The 22,346-nt window shown below is 39.2% G+C and overlaps 1 protein-coding gene across 2 annotated transcripts in view; it reads right to left on the reverse strand.

The window, feature by feature from the left end:
• Positions 1-8,621: 8,621 nt before the first annotated feature.
• LOC103707045 (calcium-transporting ATPase 5, plasma membrane-type-like) overlaps positions 8,622-22,346 on the reverse strand; it is a 38,440-nt gene continuing 24,715 nt past the window's right edge. For both annotated transcript variants that reach the window (XM_008791384.5, XM_039128070.2), the window contains exons 21-36: positions 17,093-17,158; positions 16,910-17,008; positions 16,146-16,256; positions 15,910-16,077; positions 15,141-15,200; positions 14,628-14,789; positions 13,429-13,545; positions 13,250-13,348; positions 13,021-13,158; positions 12,596-12,696; positions 10,531-10,576; positions 10,291-10,425; positions 9,738-9,845; positions 9,543-9,634; positions 9,127-9,182; positions 8,622-9,044 (exon numbers count right to left, since the gene is read on the reverse strand). In XM_008791384.5, coding sequence (XP_008789606.2) covers positions 9,025-9,044; positions 9,127-9,182; positions 9,543-9,634; positions 9,738-9,845; positions 10,291-10,425; positions 10,531-10,576; positions 12,596-12,696; positions 13,021-13,158; positions 13,250-13,348; positions 13,429-13,545; positions 14,628-14,789; positions 15,141-15,200; positions 15,910-16,077; positions 16,146-16,256; positions 16,910-17,008; positions 17,093-17,158 — 1,578 coding nt within the window. In that variant the 3' untranslated portion in view covers positions 8,622-9,024. The remainder of the gene's footprint in view (positions 9,045-9,126; positions 9,183-9,542; positions 9,635-9,737; positions 9,846-10,290; positions 10,426-10,530; positions 10,577-12,595; positions 12,697-13,020; positions 13,159-13,249; positions 13,349-13,428; positions 13,546-14,627; positions 14,790-15,140; positions 15,201-15,909; positions 16,078-16,145; positions 16,257-16,909; positions 17,009-17,092; positions 17,159-22,346) is intronic.

Below are 22,346 nucleotides of genomic sequence, written 5' to 3' on the forward strand. Positions count from 1 at the left end.
TATTTCTACTAGTCACTTGCTATTTAGGAAAGTTGTAACCTTTCTTTTTGCTAAGACAGATGACTCACACAAATCTAGTATGAATGCATCCCCAAGAGTCTGAAAGTAAAATGTTCGGAAGAGGGGCTGGCACGGCACACCACCCGTCCACAGCGTCTCACTGGAGCGATCAACAACAAAAGATGCAATTCAATCTATTGCTTTATTTGCCTTGCGGTAAATATGACTCGCCTCGAAAGTAACACACTCCCTCGCACACTGCCGAATGTCCAGGATTGGGGGGGGGGGTCTGACCCCAGCCGCAGAGGCCGCAGGCGCGTAGCGGCAAGTCAACAGGTAAAAAATCTCCTGCTCACGAATCCATCCAATCATGGTAGCCGAGTCGCCCTCCAACAGAATGAAATTCGCTCGCAGGCATAACCTCTCATAGCTGACTCCTACCCAAGCCTCCCTCGGCTCAACTCCTCGAATAGAGGTGTCATAGATCTGGCTCCCGCCCGTTGCAATGAAGCGCGAGTCAGGGCTTCTGATCACGAAGCCGACACCTCCTTTGCTGCCGCCATCCCTCACACTGCCATCAATGTTCTCCTTGAGAGAACTCGAGAGTGGGGGCTCCCAAGTGATGAAGATCATCCTGATCGCTGAAGGAGCTAAGGGGGGATCCCAAGTATCTCGAGTTACAATAGGCTCTCCAAGTGGGGTTGAGTGGATAACTTTAGCTGCCTTAGTGAGGGCTCTTTCAACAGTGAATCTTAGCGGCTGACTACTCTCAAAGATGCGACCGTTCCAAGCAAGCCAAATATGATACACCAGATAAGCCACCTTGATGCCTTGCCCTCTGCTCGAGCCTTTGCTAATGTAATCTCTCAAGTAGGAGAGGAAGGTCTGGACAGGGGTCGCCAACCGAAGAAAATACAATAAGGTGTCAAGGAGCCCCCACACTTGAGTCGCCCATGGGCATAAGAAGGGGACATGAACCACTGACTCCTCATATGGGCAAACATCACAACTAAGCAGGAGGTTCATCCCTTGTTTGTCCATGGGCATAGGTGGGTAGGGAGCCCCATGCCACCTTTCAAAGGAACAAAGCCACCCGAGGGTGCACTTCTAACCTCCAAACCTAGGCACAATCTCACCTCTGATTGGGCTCAGCTCTGTACAGCTCATACAAGTCCCCAACCTTCACCTTCGGGCTGGTTGTAAGTCGCCAAATCCTTCTGTCACGAGTAGCAACCCTGGGGATCGGTATAGCGGCGATCCTCTCAACAAGCTGAATGCCCGAAGATGCGAGTGATCATAGACAAATTCCACGTCCTCTCTCTCGAAGTGAATGACTCATAGATTCACATATCGGCACTGACATTGGCTTGATCTTGGTGGGCCACTAAGACAGGGAAAGGTCAGATAACCAGGCATCGCCCATAACTCTCACAATCAACTCATCACCGATAAACCACCTGATGTTGGCCATGACCACAGGAGCATGCCTACAGCTCTCCTTCTACATGAAGGAGTTATTCCGACTAGCATGCACAGCAACAAGGGACATCCAAGGGCCATACTTGGCCCGCACCATCGAGCACCATAAGTTTCTTGGCTTCAGAAGGTATCTCGCAACATGCCTGGCCATCAAGGCCTCCCTCCTCATCAACAAGGAATGGACCCCTAGTCTGCCATCACACAAAGGTTGCTAGAAGAGAAGTCTGATCCAATTTCTATAAAAGTGGACCTTACTAGCATAGATCAAGGACCTATGCAACAGTTTGAGAGCTTCTAGTTGAGTGGGTTGAAGAAAATTTTATCTTCTCCTTGATTGAATCAAGTCGGTACTAGAGCATGGCCCACTTTGTAGAGGACTAACTAGTGTATGATCCAGAGTTTTGAGCAGTATAAACAGATGGGAAAATAGCTGTCGATGCTTGAAGTACATTAAAAGATAAAGGTAAGGATTGCTGCCTCTTCTACCTTAACAGATGATGTGAAGAGGTATCTCACTCAACTAGAGAAGCAGATAGCACAACTCATCAAGCTTGTGAATCAGTTAATGCTTTCACTAGATTCAACACCTCTAGTTCCTATCATGAAACTATCTCCAATAATTGGTGATAAAAGAAGGATCAATTCCTGGTTACTCAAAACTCTTCTCTTTAATCTTTCAAAGTTGAAACTCGAATCAAGATCCTTGTGTATGATGGAGTTGTTGATATGAATAAATTGAACAATTGTTTGTACCATTTGATGACCTATTTTATCATATATAATTAACACTGATATCCAGAAAGTTGCTTGTGCCTATCTTAAACTTTACGGCTATGCTCCTATCTAGTGGAACTCCTTTAAAGGAAACAATGATGTGTATGATATGATATAGAAGAAGTTTCAAAAATTTGATCCAAAAAGCAGTTCTATCTTACTAGTCGTGGATCAATGGACAATAATTGTATCTCTGGCAAAAGTATGATCAACTTGATTAGGATTAGACTACCAAATTTTGTAGGCAGACTCTCTCTCTAGGATTCTCTTTGATGATCATGCAGTCTTTATATGAGACATAACAGGTTTCTATGAGAATATTTAGATGGAGTTAATGCTTTCAAAGTTTAAGACAAACCAAGGGATGGCAGGAGGGAGATGAGTCAAAGACTCAAGGCAAAATTGGCAGCAAATCGAGCCAAAAAGACAAGTAGAGCAGGAAATAAGCGAACTCAATTCATAAATGTGGAATTGATGGATATATGAAAGATAGGTGTTTGAAGCTTCACACAGAGTTGTAGCTTAAAGAAAAGAAGACAGAGGAAGATTCTAAGAAGAAAGAGAAAGTAATCATCAACATGATGGAGGTTGATTAGTTGGTTGAACTTGAGCAAGCAAACTCGACACTGAGCTTGATGGCAGGGAAGTTTGAGGCAGTGATGATGACAGATGTAGAGGAATGAGAGGAGCTTGTTTGCTTGAAGATCCAGGTGTAATATAGCACCATTGCTGGCATTGTTGACCTTGGAAGCTAAAAGAACATCTTTAAAAGTCTGGTTCAAAAGCTGGGGCTGAAGACTCCCCACATCCTCATTCCTTCCTTCTCCACTTGTTCCAATGGGATGCCAAATTAAAAACCACCAAGTAATGTACCTTCAAATTCACAATAACTGAAAGATACGTTAACAAGTTAACATGCGAAGTAGTTCCCCCTGGATGTATGTTGGGTCATCATTGAGAGTCCTTATCTTCAGGATCGGGATTGCAATTTGCTATAGGTGGTAGTGAAAGTACCGATTTGTGAAGGGCAAAAGGGAGTATGATCAACGTTGTCATGAGAAGAGGCATTGATATTGTGACTGTTGCACAAGCAAAGAGACTAGTCAATAACTACAAAAAGTTGTGTGCTGATGTTAGGAGCCTGATGTTGTCCAGGAGAGGTGGTTCTTTTTTTGGAGGCACCGAGCTTATTTGAAAGGCTGAGATTAGTTGACTGTTGGAAATTTCATGGATCTATTTCAAGATGTGATGGAGCAGCCTTGTGGAAAAGCAATTGAGCACAAGATTCAGCTAGTTAGGGATGCATCTTTACCCAACTTGTCTCTATCACAACTCAGTTGTGGAGAGTAAAGAGATCAACAGGGAGACCATCGCGTTCTTGGGCCATGCCATGATCAAGCCTAGCCGCTATCCATGCAGGTTACCCATGGCACTCGTGCAAAAGAAAGATGGTGGATGATAGATGTGTATTGATTACCATGCCATGAACGAAATTACCATCAAGAATCAATATTCTCTACCGTGGATTGATGACTTATTGAACCGGCTGAGGAATGTTTGCTATTTTACCAAGCTAGATTTGAAATCTTGTTACCGTCAGGTTAGGGTTCATATGGACACTTAGAAGATAGCTTTCAAGATGAAGCAGGGCTTGTTTGAGTGGCTAGTGTTATTATTCAGCTTATATAATGCTCCTGATACGTTCATGCAATTGACAAATAATGTGCTACAATCTTTCATTGAAGATTTATGATTGGGTATCTTGATCACATCCTAATCTACTACAATAAAATGCCCCTGGTACCTTCAGGCAACTGATGAATAATGTGTGATGACCTTTGATTGAAGGTTTCATGATTGGGTGCATTTATGACATTTTGATCTGCACCAGTAATTGAGAAGAACAAATCAAGTACATTGCAAAGGTCTTGGAGTTGTAGAAAAAATCCATCAAAGTTGAACTTCAAGAACTGCTAGATTGGGAAGCAGTCTTTGGAGTGCCCAAGCTTTGTGATTGGTTGAGATAAACTAAAAACTTATCTAGAAAAGTGAAAATGATACAAAAACCGAGATGTAAGCTTTATATGTTTACAAATTTATCAAGCAGTTCTCGATAACTATAACACCATTTTGTAGTTTACAAAGGCTGATCAGAAGTTTGAATGGTTAAAGAAGCACGAAGATACTTTCCTGCTTCTGAAGAGAGACCTATCATGCACTAGTCCTTGCATTCCCAAATATATAAAGATTCTTCGAGATTGAAGTCGATGCATCAGGTTTTTCAGCAGGATTCATCCTGTGCAAGGGGCATGGCTGAGTTATCCAGCCTGTGATAAGGATTAAGGAATTGTATGCACTCTATCAGGTTGTGAAGCATTAACTTCTGTACTTACTGGGCAAAGAGATCACCATTCACACAATTATAAGCTGCTTCAATTCCTTCACACAGTCCATGTTGCAGCAAGCTTGGCAAATGAAGTAGACATCTTATTGTAGTAATTCAACATAGTGATCAAGTACAAGAAGGGGGCATTGGCTAATTTATTGTTTAGGTCTCCATTGCCAACTATTACCGGTCTATTGGTTGCTGTGCAGGTTTGGCGACTCTACCATTAGAAGTACATGAATCTTCTAGATGTTTCGGAGTTGGAGACATTGAAGAAACGCCAGTCAACTGTTTACTGTAGAGGGGAGTATGCTTATGTGTCCCTTAGGCTGCTAATCGATACATTGAATTAAGAAGGCTCGCAATACTAAAGTTGCAAGTCACTTTAGTGTGGAGAAGACTATTTAATCTGAGTTAAGTTTATTGGTTTAAGATGTAGTATGACATGGCTCAATTTTTTAGAGGTTGTGTAATATGTAGCATATTGAAGCCCTCTAATAAGTAGTTGGGATGGTGTGCCAGTTATAGTAGATCTTGGAAGAGTGTTTTGATAGATTTTTGGGAGCATTATTAAAGATGAGATGCAGCCATGATATTTGTATGTTAGTTGATCAGTTCAGCAAGATGGGTGTGCCTAATTCCTTGCAAGAAGATGGTTACTAGAGAAGTAGCAGCTGGTTTGTTCTTTTAGCATTTTGAAATAAAAAAATGGGCTGCCCTCTTCTATTATTTCAGATTGAGATAATCGTTTTCTGATTAGTATTTGGTGATTTTTGTGGATGATGTTGGATACTAGATTGAAGCAAAGCATTGCCTTTCACTCATAGGCAGATGTATAGACACAGGTTGTAAACCGGATGCTGGTGCATCTCCTTTCAGGTTTATAATTCCAAGAATCCAAAAACTTAGGATGATAATTTGTCTTATCTCCAGGTTGTCTGCAATTGAGTTATCCATAGTTCTATCTAGAAGTCACCTTTTGGGGGTCTACTTGGGATATCTATGCATAAAGCCCCTTCGATCTAGAGTTCACAGTTGGCAACATTCAATGAACAGAAGGAGGGTGACCAGTTATGGGCTCAAAGATTTCTAGAGAATATCAAAGAGGTACATAGGAGGTTGAAGTGTAGCTGTCTAACTTAAAACAGTGATATAAGAGTAAGCATGGGCAGCATCGAGTTAAGTGCACTTTCAAGGAGGGGAGCTTGTCTAGTTTCATCTAGGGAAAGAAAGATGGGAGGGCGAAGAAAATAGTTGAAAGAAATTCGTATAGACCCTTCAAAATCCTGAAGAAGTTGGGAAGATTGTCTTCTATCTTGACCTACTACCTTATATGGAAATGTACTTAGTTATCAATGTTGAGAATCTGAAGCTGTTCGAGCCTTCCAAGGTCAGGAACTCATAATACTAGTTGATGACAACCTATGAGTAGAGATGTATGGGCAACTAATTGAGGATTGCATTGTCAAGAGGAAGGTCACAAAAAATTAGGTGAGTCTTCTCTCGGATCGACCAAAAGAGTCAATTTTGTAGCAAGACCCAAGAGGTTTGGTCGAGAGATAAGGATCAAGAACTTCACTATTTTCAATCTTAATTTAGTAGGAGCTGAATTTTCTAAAGAGGAGGAGCTCTAATCTAGCACTTTGGACCAAGATTCACTGTCTCGGTACCGAATCTCATATTGATGTCGTCCTATTAAAGTATCAGTATGCCCAGTATGGTATCCGGTTTGGCGTACTGAGGGTTGTTATGCCCCCCATTATGTATTGGTTCAATAACGATATGGTCGATACGCACCGCTAACGATCGGTATAGCAAATAGGGGTGGCAATCTGATCCAGTCGGGTCAGATACTGATCTTGTTGGATTCGGGTCAAGTCAAAAATTCATCAACCCAAACCCAATCTATTTATTAAACAGGTCAAAATTTCAAATCTGAATCCGACCTATTTATTAAATAGATAATCCAACCCGACCTATATAAGCCATTTATTAAATAGGTTAAATGGGTTAAATAGGTTAGACAGGTTTTTAATGGGTTAAATGGATTTAAACTGGTTGAACAGGTTAAGCAGGTTGGGTTAAACAGGTCAGAAACATGTTAAGTAGGTTTCAAACAGGTTAAACAGGTTTTATATAGGTTAAACGGGTCAGATCATAACCCGACCCAATTATTAAACGGGTCAAAATAGGTCAAAGGTTTAAACCCGAGTCTGACCTATTTAATAAACATGTTTAGACAAGTTGACCCATTTACGATCCAAACCTATTTATGTCAAAACCCAAACTTGCTTAAATCAGATGGTTTGCGGGTTGGGTTGATGGGTCGGCTCAGAATTTGCCACCCGTGATGGCAAACCTTGCTTTGGACACTTGTAAGTCTAGATGGGGTTCGAAAGTAAGATCTATCGTATTCAAAACTAATTCATCAATCAAACTTTTCAAGGGCACGACTTTTACATACAATATCTATTTGGGGCACATTTTTTGAAATTGAATAATTTTTTGAGATCTACAATGTGGTGACCCATCGATAGGGTTGCCAGGCTTTGGATGATCCTATTTTGAGGTTGTTTAGATTTCTAAAATGTTCGGTTAAACTCAATTTTGTTGTTTCTGGAAACTTTTGACTGGGCGGTATTCTCCAACTCAAAAATTTTTGTGGCAAAGTAATAGAAGGCAAAGTTGGTGTAGAAGTCGAAACCTAGCTTTGTGATGATTTTAGATTTTTATGATTATTTTCACTAGTCACTATTTAGAAAAATTGTAGACTCTTTTAACTAGAACGAAGAATTCGAGCAGAAATTCTATAAGGGCATATCTTGTTCATAGAATAGAGGACATATGTAATAGTTTTATTCATATTTAGTAAAAGTAAAATCTCAGAATCCTTGTTTAGATATTCAAGTTAAATATGTTGAAGAAAATTTCTTCTCCCAAATAGGATCGGTAAGGTTGTTGGTATAGAGATAGACAAAATTAAGATAGTTGCTTAGTGAAGTGTATATTTCAAGCGTTGTTATAATGTCTGCAAATGCATGAGAATTTGATTTCACATGGTGTATTGGATTTTAGGGATTCTAATTGACAATGTGCATTGAGTGAGGTACAACATGTTCCAGTTATGCAGAAATTATAATTAATATTTCAATGACTTCTATTGCAAACAGTGTTTAGAATGTGGTGCATAAAGCCAGATATGTGGATGTACCTTTCTGTCATGCTAAAATAAAACCATGAATAATATGTTGTGAACCCATGCATCATGCTGTAATCCATTTGTTGGTTTTTGTTTCAGTCAAATTGCTCAAATAAAATTCCTTGTCTTTTTTCCGTTGATTCTAGACCAGATGCATCTTCATGTTAAATGGCAATACTAACTTTATGGCATGCCCACATTAGATTTTTACTTATACGGAATTTTTTTGGCATTTCTAGGTTATAGTGTCCGATAGCTACTTTTAATGATTAAAATGAAAAGCTTTGATGATAACAGATCTGCCGCGGAAACATCTAAAAGGATTCTCTTAGGTTCCTTTTCATATGATGGCAGAATGCGATCTAATTTTCTTTTCGGTGAATACGATCTAATTTTCTTCATGACAATTTCAGTAGGTGCGACATGAGCAGCTAAGTATATGGGCTCCCCGATGCCCCCCTAAGATATTCTCTCAACGCTGCCAAGTCTGTACGATGGCTGCTCTATCATGCCATCCGGCAATAGCATGGTCCAACTTTACGAGAGAGGGTCCTGCAGGTGATCTGGATCCCAATAAACTTGATGCTGTTTTCAGTTAAAAAGGTGATTCATCTATCCCCAAAAATTTTAGGAACATTTCTGCAGGAATTGATAAGCAGTTGTTTATGCGTACCCTAGGTCTAATGGCATAAAGTTTGTTGTCTTTCTAACATCCATTGAATAGTCAGATCTGGCAAATGTATTTATCCTCACAATGCACAGTACTATATAGAAACATCAATCTTACGCATCAAAATACTTCAGAAACTTGATAAAGCAACAAAAAGAAGAAAAAAAAAGACTTCATCCTGCATCCCCAGATGCATACTGCACAGGCTAGCCATTTGTGATTCTTAAAGATTAGGAGAATCATTAATTACAAAAGGTTAATAAAAAGTAGGACCAGAGCCTATAAAGAACCATCAACACATGACAATGCTTAGGAGCATGACCAGACACACTATACCAGTAGCTAAGAACAAGAATCCTTCCTCTATTAATGTCGAAAAACAAACTCATATTATCTTGTATAGAATGAAGTAATAGCTTGATCACAGCATGTACAATTTCATCATGTATAGCCCACCCCTCTATATAAAACCCCAGCTTCAATTGAAAATCCACTCTTACGCCCTATCAGCGGAGTTCAGTTCCGCTGTCCATCATCTGCAATACAGAAATATGTATTAAGCGAACATTTTTAAACCAGACACAGATTTAAGGACTGTTCTTGAGATGGAGATTGGACCTTGCTTTCTCCCCCAGCTAACAGGGAGGAATTTACCAAGAGCAGCCAGAGGCCAACTGAATAAAGAACAACAGAACTTCTGTCACAATTAGTGAGAATACAAATACCAAAAAAAAAAAAAACTAGGCCACAATATAGTGAAACATAGATGCTCATATAAGAGCCACTAAAACTAGCATGTCAGATTCGTGTTCTACAAATCAATCAATGTTTTTCAATTTTATTTTTTAAATTTTTTTTTAAAAAAGAAGAACCTGAAATAGCTAAGAGACTACAACTATTTAGAGATCACATGTGGGTGCATTAGGCAGTGTTAAAAACATACTGCAATCCAATAAGTGAACATCAGGGCTTTAAACTTTAATGGATTAGTTTATCACATTTTAACTAATAACTGAGAGAATAGCAAAATATACCTTATAAAGCCAATGGCGATTGAAACTAGCCACAGCTTCCAATTGAGCCTCACAGTCGACGTAAACTTCCCTAGAAACTCGATAATCAAGACCTATAGCAGGGGTAGTCATTGCAAACAGTTAAGATCATACAAAAAGGGAAAGGAAAATGGTTGCATGCGGTAGCAGAAATTTCAAGTTTTTTGTTTTCTTTACCTGAAATAAAACTGTAATTCCTATTACTCCCATAAAGAGGGGGGTTTTGGCTACTCCACCAAACACATTAATTTCATCCGGTCTCCGAGCATTGAACTCATTAAAAACCTGATAGAGCAAGGGAAATCATTGAAACATCTGCTGAGAAGCTTATGTATGGCAACCCTAAGTTTATACAAAAGTTGCTAATACAGAAGACCATTTTGTCCTTAAATGAAAAACTTGGGAGCATATGTTCCACACAAATGCAGTAATTTCAGCACGGATTTGGGCAAATTAACAAAAATACAAATTACACAGACACATAACTAAGATGGAAGATGTTAATCTTGACTAAGAAACTTGGAAACAATTATCTGTAGCAAAATTTCACCACATATCTAGTGCGGATATATCAACAAGAATGCGAGAACCAGATCAGATATACTGTATGGAGCAATTACATTTTCACGAAATGATATATCAGAACCTTTCTGGAGGATAGAAAATTAAAACTGGATATAATGTTATACTGAATTTGTTTCTAAGGGTACCGAAAAGTTTTCTAACTTACTTGACATAGGACAAATGTATTAAAGATGAATGTATTTTTCACTTTGTCTGCGTGCTCTCGGCTGTCATGCCTCAAATGCAAAATACTCCTCCCATCAAAGTTGAGTACCAGGAGGATCGTAACTTGATATAAAGCCTGCAGTAATATCCCCAGCCATTAGCTGCAATTCTTTCAGAAAATTAAGCAAAGTCTAAAAGGGTACTGAAGATTGCAAAAGTCAGCATAAAAGATAAAACAGACCTGTACTATCAAATTTCTCCACATGACCTTTGTAACAAGATGTTCCCTAAGAAAGAAAGACTGTAATTATCAGCGTCATTCAAGTAAATCCATTTCAATAAAATGCATGAAATAACAACCAAGAGCAGTTTGAGAAATTTTTGAATTGTTTAAAGGAAAATGAAACAACCATAATGGCTACTACTGATGGTTTGACACTCCCATGTAAAGTTAACGGATTAAGCAATGCAAGTTCTTGATCATGGCCAAAATGGATATGAATAAACCAGAGAGTTTAACTCTTTGATAATAGCTTGAGCATGAGAAACATTGAACAGGTCTATTTTCTATGCAACTCAAAATCCCATATTAGATAGTTCTGACAAAAACAGAAACAAGGTAATACAGAATCCTGAGTCACAGATTAGCAAACAACAGGTCTTGCATTGAGACCTACTTGACAAAAGTTACAAGCACATAGTATCTATATACATAATCAAACCAACAAAACATCCCAACTGCTTCAGGACAGTTACGTACATGATTTCACATATTTCCTAAATCTAGCCATTGTATGTGCCATATTCTTCCTCTTAACAAAGACAGATTTCTCTCAGTTGAAACAAATAAGTGCCTCCAAATGTCATAAATAGCTTGGCAAAACTAACCTTGAGAAATATAAGAGGCAGTTCTTAGGTAAGGCAAAATCCTAAATTCAACAGCACATGACAGGTGGGAATAAAACATTGCAGAACCTCATGTGGCCATCAAACAACACTTCCAAGGAATGAGTACCTATTTTATAAATATGTCAAAACTGACTGAAAATATGATTTTGACGCTTGTATCTGTATTGGCTAGTCTCACTGGACTAAGTATGAGAACATCCAAACAATCTCTATTTTAGGCAAAGGCAATTCTTACAAGAAAATTAAACATCATCTTCCTAACATTAGATATGTTTAGCATCCCCACTGCATCAATTTAGGTCAAAGAAGAACGAGCAAATACGAACAAGAAAATAACATCAAATGGGATAACCTGACCAACAAAAGACAGCTATTTTTGAAAGTTCTGACATCTCCCTCTATCTTTATTCCTAAGGTTAATTTCCAAATTCCGCATAAATAATATCATTTTCTCTCTATATATGAATATCTCAGTTACAAAATGATTACATCTGACAAGAACCCTTCTTGTTGTTGATTCTAGATGGTGGAAGAAAAATGCTATTTTATGAAGAACTGTTCAAACTATTTAATGAACCAATACTGATGTCAAAATTATATTATGATAATTATTTTCACTATAGATTCGGGTTTAACAAAATGGAGCCTCAGTTTCCGATTTCAACTCAGTGCATCACAATGGTGGTGGGGTAGAAAAAAGGATTTCAGGTCAAAACTTGGGACCTATTAGATGCTTAAATTGCCATCTGTGTGATATCAAGAAGGAAGGTATGAGAAACTAGGTCGCAGGACAAAGAAGATTTTTGAGGTACTGCATATAATATTTTAGATGGGATATGTTATATGAAAAATATAGGGATTGGGAGAGATGCCTCAACCAATTTCTCACACTGATCTTCTCCTTCCCCTCTACAGATCCACTCCCGAACATGTGAAAAATTTCAAAAAGGCAGGTGACCAAGCATCCAAGACCCTTAATCAAATGAAATTTAAATAGCCATCCTCTATACAAGCAGCTCCACATTCATCTTAAGTGGAAAGGTACCAGATTGATGTGGAAATGTCTACACATTTTTCAGGCTACAAACACAGTCATGACTGGTGGTATATATGAGACACTGACAGATCTATTTATTAGCTAAATTAGCAAACAAATATAGCTCAAGTGTTCTAAACTGTCTGCAATAAGTTATGCCTGTGTTAGAGAACATATATTAATATAGCTAAATGGAGCCACCCTCTAGTTTAATCATCATCATCTTGTTCAACAAGTTTTCTACTAATAAAATTATTGCAAGGATTTAATGGTCCAAGTGGTGCTCTACTTCAGCACATCAAAGGCACCAACTTTCTCAACTATTCTTGTAGGTAATAATTAAATGAAAAATATTTCTAACCTTCGACCTACTGGAGGTCTGTCCATTAGCTGGTCCGTTGGTGGTTCTGTTGCCAATGCAAGTGCTCCAAGCGTGTCCATGATGAGATTCACCCAAAGAAGCTGTTCAGACAAGAATGAAGCCACACAAAATGGTCGAATCAGCTTATGAAGACTATAAAGGCAAGCACAAGTTTTCTCATAGTGTGTTCTATTTGACAGCTAATATCATTGTAAATGTAAGCCAGAATTGTCGTCCTCTTTTTATCACTAAAAATAAAACAGCAACTTCTCATGCATTTTTTTGAGCAAATAAGCAGCTGGTATGTTGTCTCACTAGGCACGTCATGCTGGTTTATCTAGCTAGATAAAGTCACATTTTGCTTTTGACTTGAGTCCCTCTGATCCTAAACCAATAAAGCATGCAAAGATTTTTTTTAATCTAACCTGGACAGCATTCAAAGGAACTTCACCAGATGAAAAGGCAGCAACAACATTAATTACAAGTGCTGCCACATTGACAGTGAGCTGGAACTGGATAAATTTCTGAATATTTGCATATACAGAACGACCCCAACGGACAACCTATTAAAAAAATAAATAAATAAATAACATATCTTCTCTTCCAGCTAACAGCTAATGCAAAGATATCATGTGATAATTTTAACATACATACCCTCACAACTGATGCAAAATTGTCGTCCAGTATAATGATGTCTGAACTTTCTTTCGCTACTTCGGTTCCCTGAATGCCCATGGCTAGACCAATGTCTGCCTGAAAACCAAAAGCATGTTTAAATAAGCAATAATACATTCTACTATAGCTTCAGCACATGAGAGAAGATAACAGCAAACCTCATGCAATGCAGGAGCATCATTAGTGCCATCGCCTGTGACAGCAACTACATGACCTAGTCTCTTCAGTGCCTTGACAAGTAGCAGCTTGTCATTGGGGGAAGACCTCCCCATCACCTGTACAAGAATTTTCAGATTCAAATCAATTGCTGCTATCCCAGTTAGTTTTCTATCATATTTCAACGGTACACATGCAACTATGCAAGAATGAGGAGAAAGATATTTTCCTTCTTTTAACGGGAAGATGTACAGAAGCACCCAATGTAGCCTGCGATTTGATGCATGATTGCAAGTGACAAAGTTAAGAACAAAGCTGGGAAGAATAAGCACCTGACATAGTGAAGTACATGTGCAGAAAGCTTCAGGGCTTACTATGTTGTATTGACCAATTGTATGAATATTATTTTCCCATATATATTTCTAATGAATTAGTTTATTATTTATTGGTAATTAGATTTTATTAGTTTACTTATTGGACATAGCAACCAAGGCATTACATGCGCACATGCGTGAGAGAGAGAGAGAGAGAGAGAGAGAGAGAGAGAGAGATGGCTTAGACAATGCCAATGCATTGTTTCCATAGTCTTAATTATTTACAACTCATATCACATTGGCATTTAAGTATCTGAACCAGGGTTCTGGAGGCCTATATATTGAATCCATGCCCAGAGTAACAAAAAACTTTTGGGAACAACTAGAACAAGCAAAATAAGAGAAGACAACTTTGAGGAAGTGAAAGCAAAAAGCGTAAGATGCTGCATAAGACATATTAAAATATAAATCTATCTAAAGCAGGAAGAGAAATGGACAGAACAATACAGATTCAGTTTTCCATTAATCAACCAGGAGAAAAAGAGCTAGAAATCATCTAAAAAAATAAGTCGATAGATCTACATTATAGAAACGGGGGGCAATCTGTGCACCTGTTCCAACCAAATTAATTTTTGAAATTGAAAGATGCATAATATATATTTGTATTTTATCTACACTTTGATACTCCAAGTCAAAAGTTTCAATTGACAGGTTCACAAAACTGATTCTAGATTTGTTTGTATATTATAACAATCATCATTTTGATATAAGTTCCTTTAGAAGTGCTAAAAGAATTGATACCCTTATTTTCATGATATTTGACAAAAATCTAAACTAAACAATCGGTGTTGCTTGAATATATAAAAGAAGGTTAATTGTAGTCTTACACTTATTTTCTCAGCAATTCTATCCCTTTCCAAATCATCCTTGGCACGAAATATTCTTCCCTCTATGAGAGTTGGCTCTGAAGCGTTGGCATCTGTAAGTATCCCACACTCAAGAGCTATTGCTTTAGCAGTCTGTAGATTATCCCCAGTGACCATGCGAACCTACTTGTTCAAAATGATTGATCAAAGTTAAATGATACATTAAAACATGTCAGAGAAACACATCCCTCTTGAAGGTTAAAATTTTTCTGAATAGCTAATAGTAGCATATCTTATCTGCGAGGGCCTCTAAATGAGAGGCTCATTTCAACATGGACCTTGCCAGTTTTTTTATAAAAAAACTGATTCAATGACTAATAGATCGGTAAGTTAATTAAACAATCAATTCTCGATGATAAGCCACTTCCACAGTTTTTTTGTCATCAAAATTTATCGCGGTCCAAGATTTGCAAGGTAAATCATAGTGACTGTAAAGTGACTGTATGCTATGCCATAACAAGTTTAGAAGAGTACCTTGACACCTGCATGAGTGCATAACTCCACAGCATCTTTGACCCCAGGCCGACAAGGATCCTGAAAGTCAACAAATTCATCACCCAAAAAAGACACCATCAATATCAAAAAAACATAGTAAAAAGAAATGAGGTGCAACGCATTAACAAGCAAAGCCATATTACAACCCTAAGAGCTAAGACAACAGTTAGAATCCCAACAATGATATGATGGAAAGTTATTAACATGAGAAATTATCTCGATGGATGTTTATTTGGACTCAATTAGTCTGTTAACTTACCAGAAAACACCAAAAAACCCACACAAATTTATTAATCAAACACTATAAGTCTTCAATCCAAATAGCTTTTTGGATCAGGCTGATGCAATTAAGGGCCTTAACAGTTATCACTATATGATTTTGGAGGAAAAATAGTACTAATGCACTCCAAAGAAAAGAAGCGACTTGAATAATTTGCATGTCAGACCAGGGAACAGCTGTAAAATTCACCAAGCTTATTGACAAGAGTTTGTAATATACATATATCACAAAATTATCAAGAAGCATTGTATTTGGACTAAAAAACTCTTATGATAAACTTTTTCCCACATACTGTAAAGTTACTCTACTCATTACCTCCCTTTTTCACAGGAAGCAATAATGAGTTTCTAGTCTCCAACAAATGAGTGAATGGAAAGTAAAGAGCCTCATCAAGAGTCGTCTAAGAACATATATGAATGTTGAGTGCAGGCAACTAGATTACCATCAGATACATTTCTCACCGCATACCTTTATCCCCACAATACCAAGTAGAATCAGGTCATCCTCAGGCAACTGCCAGTTGTCTCTCTGTTCCTCACTTGGGACATTTTTCAAATCATACAATCTGTAAGCAAAAGAAACACAGCGAAGGCTAACTGCTGCCATATCTTCAATCAATTTCTTAAATGCATCAACCTGCAATGACGTGATGGATCAGAAATTTCTTAATAGTAAGGATGGACAAAGACTTAAAAGAGATTTACCTTGTCTGAGGTCATTGGCTGCACCAAACCATCTGCATCGAGCCAGCTTGTGCATGCGGCAAGAACAATTTCAGCAGCACCTTTCCAATGAACATGAACTTCAGAATCTCCCTGCAATTACAAGAAGACAAGAATCAAAATGCACAATCAAGAACATGACAATCACCCATCAATGTGAAGAAAAATACTCCAAAAATAAACATGAAAAAAACAAGATATCAGATAATTGGTATTGCGTAAATATAAGTGCTACATGAAGTCTACCTAGTACGTTCCTAGAAATTTGTATTTGAAGGCAGCACGTTTATCTTTCCAAGTGTTACAGAGATGCATATTTGTCAAGGTCACTGTATTTGATCAAAAGTACATGCCAAACAAACCAGCAATAGCCAGGAGTGAATTTTTAAGTAATACAATGTTTTAAAGAGGCACATGGTTTACAAAGATTGTTCGCTGAATTGGTTTTTGCTAGTTTATAACTAACAAGTGACACAATGTCTTGAGGAACTGCTGCCAGAAGTACATAAAGGCACATGGTCTGATAATTCAAATAGCCGAATTATGCGAAACTATTATCAAATCAAGCATGAACAAACCCATACTTCAAAAACCACATGTAATAGTTGCATCTGTATATTAAAATAGAGAAATTGTATAAAGTTTACAAAAGAAAAGAAAGAAAATTAGGCATCCCTAAATTAGTTCTTATCAGTAGCAAGTATAGGACCATCATGGTTTCTCAAACAATTATAGTATGTGATTACCACATGCACTGCAACACCACCACGTTTTTTCTCAGAATTGAAGGGGAAGACGTGAAGAATTGAAGATTTAGATCTTGCATCACGAAACTTCATCCCAAGCTATGGAAGATCATCAGCATGATTAGCCACTGATTAGAAAACAAAAAGGTGAAATAAAACAGCATAAACGGCATGACCAAGTACCTTGACTGCCCAAGAAAGAATAGCCTTTTCAGTAGGTGACCCAGTAATCTCAATCGCTCCACCATTCTATTAAATAAAAGCTTCAGTTATTACATAAGAAAAGAAAATCTTAATTTGCCAGATCAAGATATTTAATAAAAAAATTGCCAAAAAAACTGAGTAAACCCACAACATCAGATTATAACAAGCATTTAGACAAATATTGAAGTGCTTATATGCAGACGAAGAATTACTTGGAAATGTTCCCAAAACATAAGTTCCTAACTAATCTGACAATCTTCATGCACAAAAGCCAGCAAAACATTAAAAAAAACAGAAGAAGAAGAAGAATAACTTTGGATGTACATTTAGACATGATATGCAAAATGCATAGCATAATTTTCAACTATTGACAGGAAGAAAAAAAAAAACAACTCTAAAGGTCCCTCGCAATCATCTTTGCTATTATAATGGCAACTCTTAGGATAGGACTTTACTCCCATTTGACTCCACTTATGATATATTGACAAAAGTACCACTTATGAGAGAGCCCAGCCAGAAACAACTCTCTCTCCCTCTCTCCCTCCCTCCCTCTCCCCCCCCTCCCTTTTTAAATAAGTCCACTTTTGTTATTCCTTTTTCAAGATCAGCTCTATGTCCTTTTTTTCCTCTCCCTCTTTTTCGTAAAATTTTTGTTCTGTTTGCTTTTTTCCTTTCCTTTTTACTCCGCATGTAGGCAACCATTGCTTGTTCTAAATTCTAACATGCCTTAATTAAGAGAGTTATTTTACACATGGTATGCTGAACTGGCCCGTACCGGCCGGTTCGGCTCGTACCAGACCGATCCGGTGGCTTACCGGTATGGTTCCACCGTGGAAACCGGTTCACACCGAAGCCGGAGAAGAAAATAAGAAACAGCGAGCGAGCGGGGGACGGAGGGAGTAGCAGCCGCCGTGGACGCTTGTGGAGGGCCGCGTGGGGGGTGGGGGTGGGGTCGTCTCCTATTTTGAAAGAAACAGGGGATGCAGCCACCCCCGCGGCCTCCGCCGCGCCCCCATGGCCCTCTGTGGTAGTCCAAAACACGAGATGCAGCCGCCCCTGTGGCCCTCTATGGGAGTCCGCGGCCTCTCTTCCCTCCCTCCTTTGCTCGCTCGTTGTTTCTCTTCTCCGGCTTCGGCTGGGCTCTCCCGGTATGGGCCCAGTACCGAGACAAGTACCGAACACGCTGAACTGATCCGGTCGCCAACCGGTACGGCTTTCAGTACCGATTCAACATACTTTGGTTTTACAAGTGAACTCTTGCAAATAAACATAAACCCCTGCATTTGTTGTAGCTATGTCTCACCTGCACTTGAGTCAACCAACATCTGTTACTTGCAAGGTCTGCTAAACCGGTTGGAACCGACCAGTTCAGTCTATACCGTACCGGTACCAGCCTCCACCGGTACAGTACAGCCATTAAATTCTGTTCTAACCCCAAGGTACAGGCCTACACCGGTACGTTACAGCTATGGAATTCAGTTTCTTGCCGTACCGGTGCGAATCGGTGCAGTTTCCACCAGTACAAGCCCTGTATAGGTGCGAACAACACCGGTTCGCACCGGTACAAGCCCTGTACCGGTGCGAACCGGTACTCGCAGGGAAGAAGGGGGAAGAAAGGGGAAGAAGACCTCTCTTGCGCTATCAGGCCTCTTTCTTCCTCCTAAGCACCTCGCGGGGAAGAAGACCTCCCTTGCTCGTGGGAGGAGGGAAAGAGAGGAGAGAAGGGAAGAAGAGAGGAGGAGCTCGAGAAGAAAAAAAGAAAAAAAAAGAGGCAGTGGGGAGTGCGCCCTTGCATGGGTGCGAGTGGGGAAACGCGTCGCCAGCGCATGGGGCAACGAGCCCACGCGGAGCTCCGCGTGGGCTTTTAAATGCCACTCTGTAGCATAACGCGTCCGCGCGTTTTTTTTCCTACCGGTACCGGTCTCCACCGGTACGTCGGTTTGGTCGGTTCCGCATACCTTGGTTACTTGCAAATGAAAAATAATTCCATAATGATTTTTTTCTTACTAAGAAAAACAAGTATCTCACAATCATCATTATATTTATGAGTTAAGTTTGTTGGTTGAACCACAACTGAGATGTCGAGAGCATCCCCTCTACCATGTTAACCCACAACCAAGATGTATTGAAGATCTCCTTATTAGTAACTTGCTACATGGTTAACAAGAACCAAGAGCAGAAAAAAGCCCTTAGTAATTCCAACATATGTATATTCTAGAAAAATGCCTATATATCCAGCCCTTCTATCCACCTCGTTCCTTAAAAGAGAACCAGCTTCATCATACTCTTTCTTCCCCAAAATAAAAATTGGAGTTCCCTTCATTTACTAAATTTTTGCATTTCAAAAGTTTGAAAACATATTTGTAATCGTTTCTAGTAGAACATAACCAAACTAGATTTTAAAAGTGAACCAAACCAGCTAATGACCCTCTGTCTTAACTGGCGATTCTAATATTAAGTTATGGATGGATTTGGCCACACACTAACTGATGGCGTAAATAATAATAATAATAATAATAAAATAAGAATAACAAGGCCTGACCATCACATCTCCAAAAAATTACACCTAGTACAAATGCGTACAACTCTTATCTCTCATTTTTTAAAAATCCAGTGAACCTTCATCATTTCCAACTCAGTTATTTCTATTTACCTTTGATCTATTATCTCTCTTAACCTCATCCATTGATTATCCAAAAAGACATAAGGTTACCATTCTAGGAAAGTCAACAACTTTGTCTCTAAGTTACTATTCTTCGTCTTATACAAAAAATTACTTGCAGGCAAGGTACGCGGTACCGATCGAACGGACGTACTAGTCTCTACTGATACGTCGGTTCAGTACCGGTTGGAACAGATTCCAACTAGTACCGAACCGGTTTAGAAAAAAAAAAAATGCGCGGACGCGCACGCGTCCGCGTTATGCCGCAGAGTGGCATTTACCATTGTGGCATTAAAAGCCCACACGGTTCGCACTGCGTGAAACATGCGCGGGCACGAGTTGGGGACGCGTTTCCCCACCCGCGCCCGCTCCCCCGCACGCGGGCGCGCTGCCCCGGCCTCTCTCTTTTTTTCTTTTCTTTTTTTCCTTCTTCCCAGGCCGTTCTCTTTTCTTCTCCTCTCTCCTCTCTAATCCTCTCTCTTCCCCTTCTCCCGCGAGCACGAAAGGTCTTCTTCCCCGCAAGGTGCTCGGGAGGAAGAAAGAGGCCCGGTAGTCTTCTTCCCCGCAAGAGAAGTCTTCTTCCCCCCTTCAACAGGTAGTCTTCTCCTCTTTTTCTTCTTCTTTCCTTTTCTTTCCTCTTCTTCCTCTTCTTCTTCCCCGCGAGTACCGGCGCGGTTCGCACCCGTACCGGTTCGCACCGGTACAGACAAGAAACTATCCGAAACCAAATTCTATGGTTGTACCATACTGGTGCCAGCCGGTACCGGTACAGTACAGTTTGAATCGGTCGATTCCGACGGATTCAGCAGATCTTGTTTACAGGTATACATAGATATGGAACACTATCTCTCACACAACTATATAATCATTTAGTTGTTTGACTACTGCTATTTTTTTTTTTGTGTATTATGATGAATATAAGTTTGAAGTATCGAATAGTGCTTCTAATCAAAATCCGGTGTACCATAGCGGGCGTACCGTAGCGGGCGTACCGTACCGGGCAGATATACCATACCATACTGGTACCGAACCAATACGCGGTCTTATATCGTATCGACACTTGGTACGTCTCACCGTCTTGTACCATACCATGTACTAACATTGTAATAAGATGGTACCGGTACGGGGTCTAGTACCGAGACAACAAACCTTCTAATAATTTATCCTTTTTATTAGTTAAGTAATGGATATATTTGTCTTTCAAACTGTGGCATTGAAGTAGACATTTAAAATTCAAAGAATAAATTTCCATTCAATTATGATAATATGCATAGATCATACATAAATTATTGTTGAATATAATTTTCCTTGCTTTCAAAGAGATATTTTTATATAACTAGTTTTAATATATGTCTTATGTTAAGTCCTCATTGGAAAAATTCTAAATCTTCCCCTGCTCAAACTAGTTCTCAGTTTCACAACACTGTAGAATCCTCAGTCTCTTCCTAGCCAGCAATTAAGAGGTCGCATATAAAGCACACCTGATCAAGTTTCAGACAGATGCGTGAACAAGCTAGGACTCACCATATTTAGGAAGTTGAGGACACCATCAACACCTCTGAACAAAGAACCATATTGTTATCATAGGTGTCAATGTGCCATAGAGAATATACCATGACTACAATATCAACAATCTATTCAAGTCAAAAGGATTTGCATGACTCTTGGGTTCCCATCTTCAATACCAAGTCCTTCGATGGTTGGGGTGCCTTGCAATGATCGGACAGTCAGTTGTTTGGCACCTGATGGTCAATGCCATGCCACAGGGACATGCTTGATAAATGGGGTGGTTCAGTTGTGATGTTCAGTCACTGGCTTCACACGCATGAATGTAATATAGATGAATAAGACAATCGCCAAATAGTGAAGATGGTTGATTATTTTGGTGCACTAACATAGTGCCTGCGACTAGGTTGTGCACATGAGAAGGGTGCTGAACTGTAAATAAGTTCTACTGAACATACAGAACAAGACTAAGTGGTAGAAAGAAGTTTCATTTAATAATTTGAAATAGAAGTGGACTAGAAAAAACATAAAAATTGCCCTTAATAGGAAAGCTTTGCTAATGAGGATCCATTAATCCAACCCCAAAAAGTAGGCACAAAGCTTGATGGTTATAATTATGGAAATAGAGTGAACTATGGAAGTCGATGAGGTGGCAAATTTGAGAGAGTACAAAGAGTGGTCTGCACGTCCAAGGGAGGGTAGGATTTGTTGGCTTTCAGCCAGGTATGTATCATAGCCCAACAATCAAGGCTGCAAACAAGGACTTGGGTAAAATATGCTTGAAATGTTCTAGGAAAAAAATTTCTAATCGCATCTGAGATCACTTGTTTTTGTGCTAAAAGACTAGAACCATCAGGTGTTTCATGAAGATGTTAGGCCCACATACTCTAATTCGGAAACCCAATAAGCATAGGCTATGGATCTCCAAATCATATAATTTTTTGATGGTAATCAGTTTAGAGATAGTAGATCACACACAGTGGCTAGCATCATCAGTGTCAGGCCCTTGGTCATCCAATTCGGAAACCCAATAAGCAAAGGCTATAGATCTCCAAATCACATGAT

This window comes from Phoenix dactylifera, chromosome 11 (genome assembly GCF_051530095.1).
Source record: "Phoenix dactylifera cultivar Ajwa chromosome 11, Ajwa_hap1_PhDact_Kaust_v1.1, whole genome shotgun sequence".
In the NCBI taxonomy this organism is placed as follows: Eukaryota; Viridiplantae; Streptophyta; class Magnoliopsida; order Arecales; family Arecaceae; genus Phoenix; species Phoenix dactylifera.